At 40.2% G+C, this 21,136-nt stretch overlaps 1 protein-coding gene across 1 annotated transcript in view; it reads left to right on the top strand.

The window, feature by feature from the left end:
• The first annotated feature begins 8,356 nt into the window (after positions 1–8,356).
• The window catches only part of cttnbp2 (cortactin binding protein 2), a 92,356-nt gene continuing 79,576 nt past the window's right edge, over positions 8,357–21,136 (top strand). The window contains exons 1-2 of the mRNA XM_085462675.1: positions 8,357–8,660; positions 16,491–16,598. Of these exons, the coding sequence (XP_085318801.1) occupies positions 8,532–8,660; positions 16,491–16,598 (237 nt within the window). The 5' untranslated portion in view covers positions 8,357–8,531. The remainder of the gene's footprint in view (positions 8,661–16,490; positions 16,599–21,136) is intronic.

Raw genomic sequence — 21,136 nt, 5'->3', positions numbered from 1 at the left:
TCCATTGAACACAGAGTACACAGATGTGATACAAATATAATGTTACATTTTTCAAAATTTTAAATCGTCTTATAATCATTGTTTTTTAAGTTGGATTCGGTTTCAGCGGTCATCATATTAAGGAGAGTACTCAAACCAATCTGTTACATATATGTGAAGATATTCTCGGCCATTCATCACAGACCTTCTTTGCAGTTTGTCTTTGCTGGAATGATTTTATTAAAATCATCCAAAGTTGCTTTGCTGAATGAAAATCCATCTATTTCTAGTGCAACTGTTACAGCGTGAAAAGTCTTCTCCTGTTTATCTATAGTATTTGGGGAGGGTACACATCATTGAACCAATGCTAAATCCACACTCCTATCAGCCTTCTTACCCCTGTGCACGTACTGTGGTCATTCTACCCATATGGAAAAGAAATAGAAAAAACTTGCATCTGATGTGCCCTCCTTCATATAGTGAATCATATAAGGCTTATATGATTTTCTCATGAACATACAAGTTTCATTTATATGATTCTTCAAGCAATCTTATATCTGTTTTCACTCTTGTATGCTTTTCGTACAAGTTTCACACAAGACAGATACAAACGTTATAAGATTTGTATATATATATTCTATATGGGTAAAGCTAATGCCCAAAAAGACGTTTAAATTTCATCTTATCATCTTTATCTGTCATTATTGGCCATAGAGCTTCAGGTACCTCATAACCAGTGTTGCAACTGTTTTAAACTTCTGTAGCTACTGATGCTCCTGCACCCGCTCCCATGTTTTATCATCATTTTACCCTTTTAGTTACAGTCCTCGTCAGTTTTATTGTACGAAATAGCTCATTGTAGACAATGACGAACAAACATCAGAGCACAAGTTCATCCATTTTTAGTGAAAGAGGCCTTTAAGGATATTACCCTTACAAGGACACTCTTCTCCTTCAGATTTAAATTCATTTATACCTTTCCTCTCTGGCTAGTTTTGCTGAGTGAGTCTTTAAAATAAAATTGGGGGAAAAAACCCACAGAGAATAGAGCCTTTCACTATTTAGTACAAGCACCTGCTCCATCCACTCATGAGCCATGGGCTAGAGATTAAACAGAGGGAGACAGTGTGAGGGAGAAAATGAAGGGAAGATGCAAGGTGAATGGAGAGACTGGAGCTCAGAGAGAGAAGAAAAACAGTTCAGCCAGAATGGTGACTGAACAGAGGTCTGGTTCAGCTACTGGCAGCCCCTCAGGGACAATCAGACAGAGATGTGGCCTAGATCCCAGAGCTTCATGCCCACCTCCTCCTCCTTCCATTTCCTCTCGCAGACTGTAGAGTCACTATCTAAACCTTCCATGTCCTCCTGTTTGAAGCGATGGCCAGGATATGGGATCCAGGGCTCGTTGTATCCCGTCTTCTTGTTTTCTTTCCTGTCTCCCTGCTGGCCGACCAATGCCTCAGAGCACACAGGCTCCGGTGATGGCCTGGCCTGTAAGTCCATTACTCTATCATCAACAAAAAGGGAGTCATTGTACTTACTGTGTGCCCCAACAATAAGCAAGTTAATATGAGCCATGTATTCCCGCAGGGATTCTGATGATCATCATTTACGCTCAAGGCTGCTGCACTGTCTTCTCATCCATGATCTCCCTTCCTGTAATAGAACCCTTGGACCTTGTTTATGGGTCAAATTGACACGTAAGTAATGAGGCTGCTGCCACATCCAGCACAGAAGAAGCATTGAAACACAGCCTCTTCCCCATTACTAGGTAGTTTTCCAGTAAATACACAATACATTTACAAATGATCATGTATGGCTGAGGCTAAAAAATGTACTCAGTTAACCTATAATATGACACTGTACTCACATTAAATGTGAATTATAATCAGGCAGCCAAGGCAACTATTTGAAATAAAAATAGCCCCTAAAATAGGACTAAATGTTACTCCACCCTCTTTCTACTCACATGTAAAAATTTGTACTTTGTTGACTTGCATGCTCCTCACATTGAAGAGACTTTCATGCATTAGTATTCACATGTTTTCATATGCTACTGATGTTATTCAGGTCCTAACATCATTACAGAGGCTGAACTGGAGGCAATGTTATCCATATACTTCATACCTCATATCAGTGACTTCCCCCGTGATGGTGCAGGCCTCCCTTCTACGCTCCAGTCAGGCCAATTACAGAAAATATAATTAGACCAAGCTGGCACTGAGTCAGTGTTCTGTTAGATATAGTGAGCAAACTAACTGAGCTGCCTTCAGCTGCTTGTAGATGATAAAGTCTGCACATGACCTTGCACATGCAGGGTCCTGAATAGCAGCACTTAAAGTACTTGGAACTATGTGAGTGAAATTTAAACTAAATAGATAAATAAAAAAGGTAGGAATTAATTATTACCAGGAGAAAAACACACACATATTACTTATTTTTAGGAATATGGGTCAATTTCTGTCCCTATAGGTACAGTCCACACAACTGTGGTGCCTAGAGCCAGTTACTGGACCTAAAGATAACTGTGTTACCTTTCTGAGATACAAAAAGGTATACATTCATACTATGATACCGGGAACTGATGTTATAAAATAAGTATTATTTTATGCTCCCATTTCAAGGTTTTACAGTCTGTAATTAAAGTTTCATTCTGTTTCAGTGGAGGCAAAGTAGTACAATGGTTAATGCTATTCCCTCACAACAAAAAGTTTTGGGGTTGAAGTCTTCTGCTGAGCTTTTTTCTCCATGTTCTTTGCAGGTTTTCTTTGAGTGAGCTGCCAATTGCTTGATACTCCAAAATATAATAAGATTCCTCCACTGCTATTTCTACGTCTTCTATTTCTTCGAATTCTACAACCCCAATTCCAAAAAGGTCAGGACGTTGTGTAAAATATAAATAAAAAACAGAATGCAATGTTTTCCAAATCGTATAAACATATATTTTATTCGCAATAGAACATAGAAAACATAAAATGATTAACAAAGCCATTTTAATATTTTCACGAAAAATATATCATGCTGAATTTGATGGCAACACGTCTCAAAAAAGTTAGGATAAAATTTCGATAAATAAATGGTACTTACAGCTGGAGGGATATTTTGTAACTAATTTGGTTAATTGGCAGCAGGTCAGAAACATTATTCAATACAAAAGAAAAATCTTATGGAGACAAAGTTTCTGCATATTTGTGGAACAATTCAAGGATAAATTTGGCCTTGAATATCTCATCATCTGCAGTACATAATGTCATTATAAGTTTCTGAGAATGTGGAAAAATGTCTTCGGGGACAAGGCTAAAAATCAGTACTGGATGCCCATGATCTTTTGGCTCTGAGCTTACACTACATTAATGCAACCATAATGCTATCATGGAAATCAGTGTTCAAAATGGATCTATAGACTGTTATGCTGGCAACTAGTAAACCAGACATTTAAATTTTGCTGGCTTAGATAGTCAGTGCCAGAAATACTAAATGTTACTAAATGTTAAATGTATTATCTTTATTTTATTAACATGTAACTTAACAGATAACATGCAGTACTTCACATTAAGGTACTGTTGCTCGATGTTAAAAATGACCAAAAAAGTAGCTATACATTGGTTTTTTCAGTATAATACACTGGTCAACTAGGTTTTGTTTCTCTTCTCTTTTATATGATTAGCAAATTGGACCCTACACATTTCCAAATGCACTTGCTTCTGGCTCCAAAAAAGCCAACATGGCACCAGCCATAAATCTAAAATCAAGGCTTCACAATCCGGAGTCCACAAAGTAACAGGTGATGTTGCAACAGATATGTAATCTATGGAAACAAGCAAAATCTTCACATTCCTTTAATGTTTTTCAAGTTCTGTCAGTTGTCTACACTCACTGGGACTCAGCCATTCTCCCCTGATATCTAATGCCAGTGATCATAGCCTAAGGAGAATTGTCAGACTGCTTTGAGTTGATGGGAAAGCATCAGTAATTCAAATAACCACATATTAAATCCAAGGTATGGAGAAGAGCATACTTTGAATCCACAGCACATGGAACCATGGTTTAAATGTAACCATTTCTTTAAATGGTCACAATTAACTTTCAATAACATCTCCAGAGTAGTCATGAGAGCTCCATGTGTGCTGCTCTACATCAGAGTGAAACACGAGTTTGGCATTTGACATATCAAGATAGAGTAAGAAAAAGAGGAAAAAAATCTCAGCAGGAAAGGGAGAATTTTATGTGTAAATTTCCCTGAGGATAACAGAAAAGTGGGAAACGTGTGGTGTAAATTGTAGGCGTGTCAGATCAAAGAAAAAAATTAAATCATAGTTGAATGAATCTGATTTTTAAAGTTCTGAGGTGAACTGTTGACATTTCTCCCATTTCTAAAAGATTGCTTAAAGAAGTTTTATGCTTCGACTTTAAATATCAGGAATCTATGTTTATTAACAGCCTACACAAAGGCTTTTAAGGTAGCAGTAATCAAATCACTACTTAAAAAAAGTCAATAATTGATCGATTTGTCTTATAAACCAATTCTTAACTTTCATTTTATTTCAGGAATTCTCGAATTCCTTTATTGTTTCTTTAATTCCTTTATTGTTTCTTTAATTCCTTTATTGTTTCCTCTATTCCTTTGCGAAGGAATAGAGGAAACGGTTTAGAGTGCAACAGCCCAGAAACAGCACCAGTAAAAGTTCCAAATGATCTTATGTCCCCTACAGTGGACAGATCCTGCTAGACCGACATGTTATGTGCAGCACTCAATGTCACTCACCACAATATTTTGCGGCAGAGATTAGAAAAAAACATTGGTAATAAAGAAACTGCACTGCAGTTGTTTGAATCATATCTATCTGATAGAAATGATCCCATCCATTGTGTAAATGGGGAGTCTCCTTCACACACAAAAGTTAGTCACAGCTTACCACAGGGTTCGATGTAAGTATTTCTTCTTCTCTCATCTCCTTCCACTCTGTGTGTTTATATGTCACTGCTTTATTTAATCATCTGTAGTTATTGAAATTTGGCTCTCTTTCCATAGTTTTGCAACTGAATTGAATTATTTTTCAACATTTAACAATTCCCAGATTTTCCTTAAAACTACTTGCAAATTAAGCACATTATCACACTTCTGGTGAAACCAAAATATACCTCATTAATCAACACACAGTCAAGCCCTCAATGAAACCAGGAAACGTCAATCATGCAACATGTGACCTAAATGGAGATTTAATAACATCATTCCAGAAGTCCAGGCTGGATCAGCATCAGTTAATCCTAAACGCCACATCTGGGAGCTGGGAGAGCCCCATCCTCTATCCTCTGTTTTTCTGGGATAAACAGAATCAGAACTGAGAGATTTGAACTCCGAGCATCAACTTGTGTAAGATTAACAGTGGGGCTTATAATTTGAAATTCTTTGCTTTTTGGCTGTTGTTGGTGTGTATTCTCGTGGCTATTGAATACAAGCCTGATTGTCTGTTTAAGGCTCATTTTTGTAGGTTTTTTTTGCTCAAGTTTGCAGCTACATTCAGCTATTGAAACATTTGTCAAATGTACATTGGCACTTATTTGTGTGTAGTGTGCTAAATATGGGTGCTTTTTAAGTTTTGAGCAAGAAGTCATTAAAAGTGCAGTTTACTTAAGAAAAAACAACTAAAAGCTTGTTCAGTGCTGCAAACCACTTGTCATGCAAGTATTCGCAGGAACGAATGAGCATGTGAGGTTTTGATGGTTTGTAAAGGGCAGAAGAGGACGGATGAAGAGTCACTGTACTAATTTAATGAAGGAGTGCACTGTGCTAAAGTACAATTTTTAAGTAGTTGTACTAGAGTTCTTTCCATTAGTTCTCCATTTACACTGACAGTAAAAGTTGTCAACTGGTATAACGTAGCGTTTTTAGGAGGACAAATGTTTCGTCACTCATCCAAGTGACTTCTTCAGTCTCAGCTGACTGTAGGTTTCCCCACTCTTATAAACACTACCTTTGCACATTGACTGAAACTAGCACCACTGATGAACAATGGACTGTGAGGTCAGTTTCTTGATCATTAATATGCAAATTGCCATGACCACTGATCAACAACCACTGATCAAAAACCATTAATCTATGGTCACTGCCATGAGTACCATTCACAGAGAGTTGGGGAATGGCTGCAATAACAGCATTGTGGCCTTAGGCCCCCTCCTTGATTCAGAGATGGTCTTTCCTTTTTCACATAAATGGCCTCCTTGACGCCGCGCTCAAACCAGCGTTCCTCCCTGTCCAGGATGTGTACATCCTCATCATTGAAAGAGTGTCCACTGGCCAACACAGAGGGTTAACTCCTCTGTGTTGTGCCATCCACGTCACAGAGGTTGTTTGGTTTCCCCGATGTATAAATCAAGGGAATCCTCCTGGCACTTAACAGCGTACACTATATTACTTTGTTTTGTGTCAGGGGACCTGATCCTTGGGGAGGACCAATTTTTTGGCAGAGTGGGTTTTGGGGTTTCAAAGCCACAGAGACTCAGTGTTTAGAAAAAATGTGTCCTAACTGTTCCGATACTCCTGACACATAATTGATCGCTGAGGGTTTTCACTTAGGCAGCAGTTGTCCTTCTTCTCTCTATGATCGCCTGGAGCTTTCTTTAGGTGTCTTCCCAGCTTTGACAAATGTCCACCTGGAATGACCAGATTTACTCAGGGCCTTCTTGATATGGCGTTCTTCTGCCTTCTTGGCCGCTCAGACTGTGGGGATGGTGTTCGCTCTGTGTTGTAGTGTCCTGATGACATCCAGTTTGTGCTCTAGTAGATGATGAGTCAAACCTTAGATACTGAGTTGTATGCGCTGGTTTACGGTACACATCAGCTTTTAAATGTCCCAATAACTGATGGACATGGGTCTCATTTCAGGGGTTTATAAGTATTTTTGTCACTGAGCAGTGAAATATTTTTCTCATGATAGTCTTTCTGGTTTTGCTAAACTGTGCACCCACCCTTGTCTGCCAGAAGGACATTAATGTTAATGTTATTGTCATTACAAAGTGATGTGAGAGTCTTCCTCTCCTCCATGCTGATGTTGGATGATAGGGGCTTTACATTGCTGAGAAAGGATAAACCTTTGATCCTCAGTTGCTCTGCTTCCACATTTGTATTTTTGTGTTTCAAACTGCTGTTACGCTACAACCAGATGAAGAGAATCAACTTTTTGGGGATTTCCTTACCTGGATGATTGAGCAAGCATCAAGGCAACATCATTGCTAGGTTTAAGTAAAGAAATGAATGAATTACATTATTGAAATACATATACAAATTGTTAATAATGATAATTTCACTGAAAGCTGTTTATGTTTTATTCATGTTTTTTCTTTATGAAGCTTTTCTATAGTGTAACACTGTAGAGTTATTACAAATTAGAATGAGACTTTCACTGATCTGTGAATCTCTTAAGCAGTAGCCTTTCAGCATATAATAACCTGAAATTCTGTTTGGACGTTATGAGATTGAGAAGGCTTTTCATTAAGTGAAAATTATGATGTCAAAGTGAAGTTGATTATTTATAAAGACTGCACACCATAAGTAGACTAACTATAAGAATTTTTAATGTACGTTTTGTGATTTCAGTGACCTTGACTTTAAACCTTTAAATTTTGGATATATTTCAGTCAAACTTTATTTATTTGCAAAAATATGGAAAAACCTTTAACTTGGACTTGCACTCTAAGTTAAATGTACCGAGTGTAAAACCTTACTGCTAGATAGATTCAGTAGATTACATTTTTCAGTCAGCTGGAATATGTTTTCTTACCCCTCCCAATTCAAGTACATAATTCCATCTATGGTGGCCTCTGTGTGCCTCGTATCTGGCCAGTATTTAGCCAGTGTCCAGCGCTATATTCAAGATCGTAGGGTAACATGGGGGCTTCCACAAACTAGCACCGCTTCTATGTATTTTTAATGGATTAATTATAAGTTAATGAGAATGCATTAGCTGATGAAAGATGTATTTACATACTAATGAAACTATATTTATTAATACAACATTCTATTTTTGTATTAAAGAATCTAATAAAAAAAAAAACTACTGTACTTTAATGATTGTTGACTCACTGCATTAGTTTGTGGTGTTACATGAACACCCAGCTCTTTATGACTGTCAGGTGATATCATTGTAATGCATGTCTTGGAAATAAGGCAATTTTTAAATAAAGACATTTTTAACATCTTAATGTTTATTATAGTTACAAAAGGCTTCTGATCAAAGTTTGAAAAGCACTCATTTGTTGATTTTATAGCTACAGTGGTCAACAAATGCTGTTGTCAATCAGCCTGTCAGAAAGCACCTCCTTTCCAGTTGGGAGCGCACCGGGTCTTCTCATCTGGATTTTACGCGTAGCTCGGTCCACGCCCACATTGCCCACCCCCTCCCAGCTGCAGCACCCCGCACGCATTCAGTTGTAGGCTTTTAACGACGGACACTTGTCATCTTTTCCCCTCACTTCAGATTGTCAAATCTCGTTTGTCTTTCCTCTTCCATGGCCGCGCGTGCTGAGATTTGCGTTCAGCAGTGCAATAGTTAATGAGTGCCGGATGCGCCCTCACTCCAGCAGACCGCTACAGTACGAAGATGGCGTCGGAGGGAGCCAGCGGAGAGCAGCCTCCCCCGGTACAAACACTGGCAACCACCGTGCTGGGCAGCGTTGACACGGTAGGAAGCTTTGGGAAAAAGCGAAAGCCACACGTGTGTTTTTATCGGCGTGTTCCTTTATCAGTCACCCAGGAAAGAGGGCGAAATGTCGCGCGCATCTATTTTCGCACGGGCTCGTGAAGCAACAGCGGTGGCCAGCGCGAGCCTCGCGACAATGTCTGGGGAAAAACAAGGGCTTCGTCTCTGCTTGGGCTGATGAATAACCCATAATTACTCTCAGTAGCCTCCGTAAAAGCCAGAACAGTGTTGGTTTTCCCCCCAGCAGTGAATTCTTTTGTTCTCCTCTAGCGGCTGCTTTAAAGGCAGGCATCCCTCAGTTGTAATGTAATCGTGTGCTTGATGGAAGAGAAAGCGTCGGTGGCTGTACAGGTTGATATACAGTATTACATTGCAGTAAATGAGTTAATGCGTAGAGACTTGGAGCGAGCTGTTCGCCTGGCTGCAGGAGACTTAAAACTGAGTATAGATTTATTAAAGCTGTCGTTTGCTCCCCCAAAGCTCCGCCGCTAGAGGTGAAATCTTTTTCATTCCATCTTGATTTTGTCTAAATTTTTCCGCAAACGATGAACACTTGGCATGTGGAGCTAAGTGTGGTGTGAAAGTGGTTTATTTAAATTGGCAGTCCTTAGAGACCTCACAGGCTTCCATAGATTCAGACTGTCAGACCTGAGGACTCAAGGCTTAAGCTTTTTTTCTTTTTCTTTTTTTTCTTCAAGCAGTCCTTTGTTATCACCAGCTGGTTTTGGGTTTCACATGTGTACAAGCACCTAGTTGTGATTTCTCTGTGCCCTTTCTCAGGTCACAGCAGCTCAGCACCCCCTATGTGCAAATGGATCGGTCTGTTGCCCCATCCGGCAGTAGGCCATGAAACCTTCCCGTCCTTTTGCTTGTTCCATGATATAACCTGTCTGACTGCTGTTATTGACTGGAACCCTGAGGCAGGATGAGCAGTGACACTCTTTTTAGTTTGTCCTTGTTTCAACTTTGTTACACATACAGCAAGTTTAGAAGAAAAAAAAAATACCTCTTTGGATGAGAGTTTGAAGAGGTAGGCTAGTGGAAATGTGTGGTGTTGCAATAATAGAACAGCAGCCACAGTCCCTGAGGTGGGTGGGTGGTAGTGTGGGTGTTGAGGAGATGGTGGGAGAAGAGCTGTGGGGGTGAGTGGAGGGCAGAGCCAGTGAAAAGGAAGAGGAGGGGGTGCTGGCCCCGTTCACCATACACCTTTCTAAATTGGTCTTAATTTCAGTGACTCAGCTGGCATAGCTGGGAGTACTGTGTCAGCCAGCCCCCACCCCCTCTTGAGCGTGCTCAGTACTGCCTGGAAGCTGCTTTACATTTAGCGTTGAGGCGAACAGGTGCGGCGGAGACATGGGAGTCAGGCAGCCACCTCACCTCTTCAGTACCAGTGCACTCTCCCTTTTCCAGGTTCCAGGGGGCTTCCGCCTTGATGGCCTCCCACTCCCCCCTTCTCACCACCAACACCAACACCATGCCTGCAGTGGTTAAATAAAGCACTTTGCTCTTTGCTTACCCCTGTCAGACTCTGTTGTTGGCCTGAGCGGGGGGAAGTTTCTCGTTTGTGAGGATTCTGAAGTGAGGGTGGTTCAGAGAGGCTTTAGAGGTCAGTGAAAGGCACTCTGCCTGTCACCTCCCACCCATTTAATAGATGTTAGTGAATCAGACAGTATGTCTAGAAACTGAATTCTTTAAATGTTTCATAAAAAAACATGAGCACATAAACAAACAGGATTAACCCAGAGTGAACTACTTAATTGGGCAGTGCTAGGAAATTTTGCTTTTAAAAGAAACTTGTAACTCTACAGGATTGTCACTGAAAAGTACGACATTGCCTACAGAGGACGGTCAAGTGTCATTGTAGAATAGTTTTGTGTTACCAGATATACACCTTTGCAATTCCTTGTGGATGTTGTCCAGATGCTCTAACTTAGACCTTTCTTTAAATGATGTAATGACTTGATGTTGGTAGCATTTCCTTTACCAAATAACAAACACCAATCCTGTTAGCTTCCTTCTGACTGACAGCTTTTGTTGACTTTAATGCTAACTGCTGTTTTGGAACTGTATCTTTCACCTCGTAATCAGCAAACACTGTTGAGGAGATGCTGTACTGCAGGTGTGGTTGTTAATTGGAGATCTTTGCAGCTGCCATGTTCAGAATACTGTAGATTCTGGTAGTTTATAATGTGTTATCCTTTCAGAAAAATGAAGCTAGCGTGAATGTTCAGTTCCTCAAAAGGTCACTTGAGGTTGACTCCAAAAGCGAATCAATCCCCATAGACTTGCATATGAAAAGGTCCAAATTTACAAAAGTAAAAACGTGTTTATAGCACAGGTATAGCCAGTTGGTGCGTGTTTAGAATCACCACTACTAATTGGAGTCACTAAACTGGACTTCTTCACTATATTTATGCCTTTTGAAACATTTTAATGGAATTATCTGAAAATCAATATGGTTTGCTGTGTGTCACTGACCATTTAAGATGTGTTTGTCAGTGCCTTGCTGTGGTGCAGTTTATAGATACAACTTGCTAAGCCACCTTCTAGCATTAGCTAATGATATGGTAACTTCCGGTACCAAAGAACTAACATGTTGCCAAAGCTGAGGCTTCAAAATGTGGAGTCTGAAACCAGTAGGTGATGTCACAATGGTTATAACCATCTTTTGCATACAGTGTATGGTTTCAGCATCAGTGTCTGATTACTTGTTTTGTTACAATCTGATAATGCTGTTAATTAAAGAAATATGCAAAATATTCCTTTAACTGTGACAAGATTGTCCCTCATCTTTAAATCTTACCATTGTTGTCTGGCAGAATTGTTGCGTAACAGCAGCCTAAGAGTGGCCAGGGGTGTTTATGGGGGATATGCTGCCATGTTGGACGAGTGCCATTAACATGAGTGGCTGTAATGTCGCTGCTGAAGCTTCTTCCTGACAACAAATTTGCTGTGCTCTGATATGGGGGAGTTCAAATGACCATGTAAACAAGTTGGAGAAGTCATCAGAAAAGATTAAACGTTATATTTGTACAACCTATTAAGCGGGGCATTTCACTCAAATTACAGTACAAAAATACCTCTTCTCATGTTTTCCTTTGGAGGTATTCAGTCATAAAAAAACTTCAGTCAAGTAGACTTACACAGGTTGGAGCCTTACACAGTCAAAAATAATAAGAAAAGTCTCGTTATGCTCCAGAGGTAAATAAGTGTACTAGTAATTGTGATTCTCCCAGTTTGGCGGCATTTCCATGTTGCATGTCACATCATATAGTTTTGTGCTTGCAGGACATGAGTATGTGAGAAACTTGCAGGACTAAGCAGGATTTTGCCAGCAGAGCACAGTTGAGGAGCGTTCAGAACGAGCAGTTCCCTTCCCTTGTGGCTCCAAGTGAAATGACACAGGCCTTATTAAGTGGACTGGGGCTAACAGTGAACAAGCCTATGAATGCTGGCAAGGCTGCTCATGCCCTTGGTGCATGGCTCACGGCTCATGGAACAAATTAGAGTTTGCTTCTTCCCTCACCTGATCACTGTGCACAGATGCCAGACTAACCCCCCCATTAACTCTACTGCTTTCACCTCACACCACCCACAACCCAAGGTCTTGTGACAGGAGGACACCAGCTAAGGGTGGACATCCATCAAGGCCCCCTGACTCATCCAATTTGTTTGAGCGGTGAAAACACTGCTGGGAAAGGGGAACTTGAGGATCGATTGGAAGCCTGGATGCGAATCAATCCCATAGAATCTCTTCTGCTTTTATTTCCAGTCTTCAGAATAAAAACATGCTTTGACTAAACTGTGATGTGATTGACACACTACTTTTCAGCTTCTTGTTCTGAGAAGAGAAAGCCTCTTCTCACCAATACGGGCCTATCTAAAAGCTTTCAAGGACAAGAGTGTTCCTTTATAAGGCAACATTAGCTCATTTGTTAGTTGTTTGAGCTTGAACTTTCTCTATTAATAACAATGCCATTAGAAGACACACAGAGGTAGTATGTTACAGAAATCTCTGATTCTGATGTTCAGTCATATTCCTTGTGAGAGTGCTCTGTAGACATGTGCAAGACTTTGATGAAATGAAGAAATGTTGGCGGAGGTTTTGAAGGAGGATACTAAATCAGGTTTAAATGGCCGTCTGACAACTGACACCTCAAGAAAGAGCAGGCAGCAATCAGTCTGATGTAGCTGAAACACTCTTGCTATTCTCATTCGTTAGTTGCACTGAACAAATAGTCTAGTGAAAAGCTTCTATATTTTGCAACTGGTTGTGGTGCTTTTTAGCAGTTGGTTAAAAGAGGCCAACAAGGTAATTAGAATTTCTTCTGTCTGTCCTCTTCCTGGGAAGTTACATCATCGTATTTATTTAGCTGTCTGGCTAAAAATGCCGCTCATTTTTCTCACATTGGTTTGACTTTAAAAGAAGACAGTGACTTTAAAGGTTTCTTAACAAGACATTTTGACACTTTGCTTTGAAATGCTGTCAGATCTGTTGGGTTATTCGGGGACGTGAGCAGAGAGTAAAGTAAAAGTAAAAGCAACAATGCAATGTTAAAAATGTTTTCCTGTGCACTGAAGCCTCAAACATTGCTGTCAACAGAGCTGCATGTGAGAGCTCACAGTTGCTCCCTAATATGAAGTCTGATTATAGTCATGTGCAAGCAAAGCAACCCACAAAAACCAAATGAATGTTTTTCTTTTACTGTACTGAGAACACATCTTAATCAGTATTTCCTGCTGTGCGCTACATGTGACGAAGGGCAATCTTGGTCACTGTGCTGACTTAATTCTCCCAATATTCTGTGGAGTTCACTTCAGATGTTCATCACACATGATGAAGCACAAGTAAAATCACAATCAGTGTACTTTGTTAATCCCAGAGGAAGAAATTACTATTAGCAAAATGTATCAGGATTAAAAAGGACTTTGTTGGCACAATGATCTCTTCAGCAGCATTATCAATCTCTAAATAAAAGGCTGGAACATAACTGTATTTTGTAAACTCCAAAAATAAAGTTCTGATTTTCTTAAATATTTCTTTTATCTTTGTAGCATAAATAACATGATTCAACATCAGGCAAAGCAAGAAGATCAGAGAACAAGGGGACTAATTCAAAAAGAGGGCAGAGGCAGTACATAGCAATTTTAGAAGTTGACCGGAAAAGGCTTGAGGGAAGCATGAAGTGCTCTGCTTGCTCACAATTACATCCATCTCCACCCATTGGCCCTGCAGTTACTACTGACCAAATAGGTGCTTAATGACCTACCCAAATGTAATCAGACCTTAATGGCTTGGAGATAGGATGGCTAGCCTGACTTTAGAACTGCACTTAACCCTCTCAGGCTCAAATTAACTTTTTGTTGCTAATGCACAACCAAGTCCTGCAGTGGCACGTCTGAGTAAAAAAACCTCATAAAATATGTATGTGGGGTAATCAGGTTGTTAGTTTTTAACTGTTGCAAATTGGCAACACCTGCCTCGAGAGGGTTAATGAGACCAGTTGGAGACTGGGAGCAAGTAGAACATTAGTTACATAGGCTAAAGAAGGCGCTGCCATTGGCTGCTAAAGGTAAAATATCCATCAAGGTCTAAACTTTTCTTGTCCCAGGTTGTAAACACGTTAATTTTATAGCTGGAATTGCATACGGTGGCATCCAAAGTGGCGTGCAGAAAGATTTTGACAGAATCTGTGGCAAGATCTGAAAACTGCTGTTCACAAACGCTGTCCATCTAATCTGACTGAGCTTGAGCTGTTTTCCAAAGAAGGGGCAAGAATTTCAGTCGCTAGATGCGCAAAGCTGGTAGAGACATACCCTAAGAGACTGGCAGCCGTAATTGCAGCAAAAGGTGGTTCTACAAAGTATTGACTCAGGGGGCTGAATAATTACGCACACCCCACTTTTCAGCTATTTATTTGTAAAAAATGTTTGGAATCATGTATGATTTTCGTTCCACTTCTCACGTGTACACCACTTTGTGTTGGTCTTTCACGTGGAATTCCAATACAATTGATTCATGTTTGTGGCTGTAATGTGACAAAATGTGGAAAAGTTCAAGGGGGCCGAATACTTTTGCAAGCCACTGTAAATAGAGGCGCAAAGATCCACCCCTTCATTACGCTGATAGAGATGAGCAGGATCTATTCTCAACCTTGTCCAACACTGGAGCATCTGCACTTTATGATGAGCCCGTTACTACATTGAATGTTTACTTTGTGCCACAAACTAAAATTGCCATTGTACACCAAGTTTTCTACAGACTTTGAAGGAACCAAAGGAAACAGTGCAACAATTTGTAATGAGATTATGTCACACTACCAGAGACAGTGAATTTGGTATTAATGTTAATAACCAAAACAAAGATGCAGTAGTAAGAAACCTGCACCTAGTGGGGACGAAAAGGAGAAATCCAATAAAGTGTGTTACAGATATTAACATATCTGTCTGCAAAGAACTCAATTGCACAGTTGGAGGACAAACATATAGAAAATGCTATGGCGAAAAAATATTTGGGTCTATGCGTTTGCCATTGGAGATAGAGCAAACGAAGGTCACCATTACGTGGGGATTATACTTTCCGCTTTCGCAACTGCGCTAGAGTCCACTTGGGTCCTGGTAACAAACGGTTAGCACAAGGCTGCGTGTGGATTTCTCAGTAGAGTAAAAAACAACACTCATACTACAAACAAGACAACTCGGCTTGTGTGAAGTGTTTTCAGCTTGGCGTTGTGTACCTTGAGTCAAGTGTTTTGACCAATGCACAGAATCAAATATTTAGAGATATAAGATGTAGTTGCTGCTGTTGTCTTCGTGAGTCTTTATTATATGGCATGCTGCAGGGAAAAAACCTGTTCTAACGTTTGAGTCGGAGGTTTATTTTGAGCACCTGACTTTTTTTTTTCTCTTTTTTTTTGGTTCTCCTTCTTAAACTCTGTCCATACTCTTTCATGAGTCTTGCATAGTTGGTAGAAGATGTTTGTTGTGTCAGTGTCTATGGGACCTGTTTGCTGGATAATTTGCACAGTTCTGTTTTTTGCTGCCTATCAGACTTTTCATAACCGAACCATGTCCTTGCTTCAGAAGTAGCCTCTCATTTAGGAATGAGCTCCCCCTTTAGTTTTGGCTGGACCTTCTGTGGTGCTGTGGTGACTATTGCAAACTGTCATCTAAAGCAATGAAAAAATATTGCAGTGAACAGTGTGTCAAGATATTATAATAATGGATTGCATTTATATAGCGCTTTTCAAGGCACCCAAAGTGCTTTACAATTCCACTATTCATTCACTGTAGCCACAGCTGCCCTGGGGCAGACTGACAGAAGCAAGGCTGCCATATCGCGCCATCGGCCCCTCTGGCCAACACCAGTAGGCATTAGGGTAAAGTGTCTTGCCGGCGACCCTCCGGTTACAGATGCGCTTCCCAACCCCCTGAGCCACGGTCGCCCCATATTGTCATCCAATATATTTGATCATATCACAGAGCCCTATTCAGAAAGGCCACGGTAAAAGGGAAGAAAGCTCTAGTGTAAAGGGTGATTGTTAGGAAAAGAAAAGCTAGAATTAAATTTCATTTATATAGTGGCATCACAGCACAACAGTTACCTGAAGGTGCTTCATATTGTTAGGAAAAGACCGTACAATGAAGGGAAGGGTTTGAAAATGAAACTTTCAACCTATTTAAATCTGAAAATGATTAGTAATCATGATCTCAGTACTGACCAAAATAAGTCAGATCTTTGCACCAATTAAGCAGCCTTAATTGATCCTATTGTCTCTGACTGTCATGTGTTATCTATGGTGTTTTTTGCAGAAATGTGAGTTCAACATGGATAACCTGAGCAAACCGGAGCTGCTCACCCTGCTGAGTATCATGGAGGGAGAGCTGGAAGCCCGAGACCTGGTCATAGAGGCCTTGAGAGTGAGTCCAAACAACACATACATAACACTCTTACTGTCTATGCGACTGTTCGGTTAAATTGAAGTTACTGCAGCAGATTGCCTTTGTTAGAGGCTTCAAAGTGACATTATTAGCTGTAATTGTGATCCAGAACTGCATTAGTATCAGTTATTACGAATGATCATGACCCTTCGGGGTTATCACATTCTTTGTCTGCACCTGGGAACCAGCTAGGCTAGCAATGCTAACCGGATGAGTAATGCCCCTGTTTGTGGCACTTCATCTTCAAGGTTTGTCTTTGTGGACTGTTTGCTATTACACCAAGTGCACTGCTTTTCTACTTAAGGCTTGTAGATAAAAAAAACAATTATTTACCCACTCACATTCATTTAGGTGCTATTTTTTTTTATACGTAAGCAGTTTCTAACATTCACACACTCCTGATGGATGCATCAGGAGCACTGGGAAATCGATCCCCCAACCTGGTGACTGGTAGACGTCCAACTCTACCTCCTGAGCCACAACTCTGTTCAAATTGCCATCAAACTGTGAGGTTTTCAGTTATGCTCTAATGCGTTCACTGGTGATTGTATTTGTGCCTATATGTTTATGTATAATGGCAAGCCGATGAAGGTTGGGATGAGTGTTAATGGGACAACATATTGATCTGTGGTTACTAAATGATGAACCTGTGTCACCCTCATGCTGGAGGTTGCTCGTTGTCTGCTGGGGCAGGAGTTATTATTCCTCTCTCTCTCTCTGCAGTTCAGTATTTGGGTCATCACTGTTTGTCCACATACTACTTTAAGGGTTTTTTTTTTTTTTGGTTTTTTTTAAGAAGACACTCAAAACAAGGTTGAGCTGCAGGGGAGGAGAAGAATCTACACGTGCTGCTTGGCTGAACTGGTGACCTCTGGGTTGTGCGAAAGGCTTCTGTAAGCTTTTCTGTTGCTATTGTGTGTATGTGCTGTTAGCAAGCTGCTAATCTTTTCCACAGTTTGAGTTTCTCTCTCGCAGCTCTTCAGTTATCAACCGGGTTGATGCTGAACAGCTTCTAAACAGCTCAGCATCTCTACTTCTGCAATTTACTAATATGTTTAACTCAGACTTTCTCTGGGTCGTCTGTCTTTTTGGCCATTGCCCTTTCTTTAAATTTAGAAAAGTCTGCCACCTGTTCTGTGTCTCTCTGCGGGCATTTGTTTGTTTTTTGTCTTGCTCCCTTGCTGCCACTTCACCCATGTTTTCTGCTGGCATAAAGAGTCCCTGCAGGCCCTATCTCCCCTGTGGATGGATATTCTATGGAGGTTTCAATGAAATAAGCCTCCTCTCTTCCACCCTCACAACTCTCACAGATACAGTGAGCCTATTTGCTCTGTCACAGATGAGCCCCATCCAAGAGAGAGAGATTACGGTAAAGGGGAAGGAATGGACACTGACGAAGAGAGTGAGAAATGATAAGAGACAGAGTTAAAGAGTTAATAGAAGTAAATCTAGAGTGAGACGCCCTTCATTGTGAGTTCAACTTGAAGCAAAGACAATGGAGGGTGGGGGGGATGCAGAAAGACGAATGGAGGCCTCATATTATCTCCGACAAAGCAGGACAGTGTGACAGAGTGGATTATACCCACTCCCACTGAAATAACCAAAAGAAAAGCATGAGCTGAGCCACCAGCTGCAAGGCTGCCAGTGACACTGGACTGTGCATTATTTTTCTCCCCCAACCCTCCACCAATCAAGCTAACCGGCCTTAATGGTCAACATCCCTAAAGCTCCTTAGACTGGCTCAGTTACAGAGCTACACAGAGAGCTGAACCCTCAGCTCCTAATGTTTTTTGCACAGGTTCAATGTGTTGCAAATTCCCTACTGTACTTCTCTGATTCCACACCAAAAGTTTGGATCAAACTTCCTTGGCTTGGCATGAGTACAGTGATCATTTGTGGTGTTTGGGTGTCATTAAGAGGCTTTGGTGGCGCAGATTAATTAGCGTGTGGCTAAAGCTGGCTGAGCTGCCATATCTGGCTTCATCCCGGAGAAAAAGAAAGGAGGCTGTAAAGAGATTAGCCAAACGACAGAGATATCACATGATTACCACAGCCGACGGCTACACAAGTCACCTATTCTTCTGTGCCAGGAGCCTTTCAGGGGGCATGTGGAAACTGCATCTTTACACCGTTCTCAGTGCAGGAAACAAACTGTTTTTGTTAGTGATCACAGACCATGGACATAAGGTCCATTTCCAGAATGATGTGGCTGCTTTCACCATTTTTACTGAGAAGCTACTTGAGTCACTGTGGGTAAATTTTCCAGCCAGAACCAAGATGAAGTCTTTGGCTTGTAGCCAGTGGTACTTTCCCACTAACACAAAGAAATAGTTTTACAAAGACACCGTTTTTAAAGCCTCTTTAGCATTGACGAGAGAATAGATGTAGGAAATCTCAAGGTCGTTAGATCTCTTTAATGTTCTTGACATTTCACAGCCTGTCTCTACTTCTACACTGGCTAGAAATGAATGTTTTGAATGAGAGAAAGGAGAAGAAGAAAAAAAAACGCTTTCACACTAGATACTAAAATAGTCACTTAGTTTTGTTTGTTATGCTTTCAGATGTTCTCTTTGCATCAGTGTGAACTGTCAGATAAATACAACCACAAAGGAAAAAGGCATTTTGGTTATAATCATGCTTTACATTTAACTACAAAATCCTCCATTGCAACATCATTATCAGCAATCAAAACACAACGAGTTCAAGCACAAGTAACACACTCCTCATATTGTTTGGATGTGTTTACTACGAAGGATAAAAGATTTCTGCTAACGAGAAGTGAATGCTGATAACACATTATCATCATAAAGAGGTTGTGATAGATCACTGAGGATTGCCTCTCCTTCCCCCACCATTCACAACTCACAGGGCTCACATCATATTGTGTTGTTGCCCACCTGCAGTTTTATTGGACATAAATCTATAGTTCATTCTTGTTAGCTGCATGAATAATCGTTTTAATCTTTTCGTGTAAATGACACTTGTGTTTAATTTAATTTTTCATCAGTCAGTGTCCATACATTCTCATATTATTTGACACCTGCAGTACATTCACCATTGATTGTGTGTTTTCTTCTTATGAAATCAAAAATCTTTGGGTTCTTTTGGAGTTTAGCTGAAGAAAACTAGCACGACACGAAGAAAGAAACTCATGTAGAAAGGCACAATACTTTGTTTCTTCTGTAATCAAACGAACAATGACAAGTGATTCCTAAATTCAGAGGAAATACTTTTTTTGTTGTTGTTTGACTTTGTTATTAGCATAACAGTGAGCATCTACTGAAACTGTGGTACATTAGTCAGAAAGTATGCCAAAGGTATCCATGTGATGCTTCTGAGAGTCATCTTTAGCTGTGAAAAAGCAAAGTGTAGAGGTAGATAACCACTACATGAGTGTGAGTGTCACCATGCAATACTACTATTATATGGTTTTATTAGCACAGATAGACTTATAGTATTAAAATGAGCATTATTTTACACAATTTACAGATTCTGATTCTATTATGAGTATCTCTTGTTTCATCACTGAGCTTTCATTCGCTTTTAAGCAGCATATCAAGGACGATGCATTCTGCAAATTAATTGCATGCTGTGTGGTCAAATGTTTGTGCCTGTTGGAGGTATTTCCCTTCTTTGTTGTGATCAGTGTTGTCAAAAAAAATCTGTCAAGAACATTTAGAGCACTATGCACTATGTAAACCAAACACTCGGTGTGCTCTGAGAAGCTCCCGACAGTTGGACAGTTTGTCAGACGTTTTCTCGCTGTTATGTTCTTGGTCTCAGTGGGACAGAGAGATTGTACGGATGAAAGTGTGCAGATTGGACGCCTGTGATGTCGTGAAAAAAAGATTTGATGGGATGATTTCACTGGCAAGAAGCAGTTATGTGCAAGGCCATTGAGGGGAAAACATCCCACTAAGATGCCTTTAAAACACTGCAGACAAGCTCTGAATGAACGTTATTGTCTGTTCACATACAAATACAGAAAGGTAATGGAATTAGTCATTTTAAAATGCTCATCTTGAAGTTGGCAGTTATATTACATTATGTCTGTTCTGGCATTGAATAAAAAAAAATCAAAAATTCAATTTATACATCATTCTTACTCAAATCTCTGAAGACGTCATTAATGATTGGAAATTGTTTCCTCCTTTCTGTTTACTGCAGTTTTAGGTCAGTTGGATGAGCAGTTTAACCACTTGAGTGGTCAAGAAGTGCTTTGAGCCTGGAGAAATGATGGAGTCATGATCTTGACTTGGTTGCTGACATTTTAAGGTTGGGTGATGCATTAAAAATTTTCCATCCGGCTACATCAAGCCAGATTTACAGTCCCATGGTTGTTTCCATTTTAACGGCTCTTGCGACTGGTTATGGGAACCAATGCAGTGGCTATGAAAACAAACTTGTGCACAGTCCTCCAAAAATGTAACCGTGGTTGCTCAGTGGTGTTAAAATGTTTTCTTTAAAAACATAACATTTTAATTGGGCAGGTAAATACAAAGTTTGTTGCTTTTTTG

The sequence above is a fragment of the Copadichromis virginalis genome, linkage group LG7 (genome assembly GCF_057382275.1).
Source record: "Copadichromis virginalis isolate Kocher_CV1m ecotype Utaka linkage group LG7, C_Virginalis_male_GT1.1, whole genome shotgun sequence".
NCBI classification, from domain to species: Eukaryota; Metazoa; Chordata; class Actinopteri; order Cichliformes; family Cichlidae; genus Copadichromis; species Copadichromis virginalis.
Note: the sequence above shows the minus strand (reverse complement) of the source record. Positions and strands in the feature narration are given on the sequence as shown.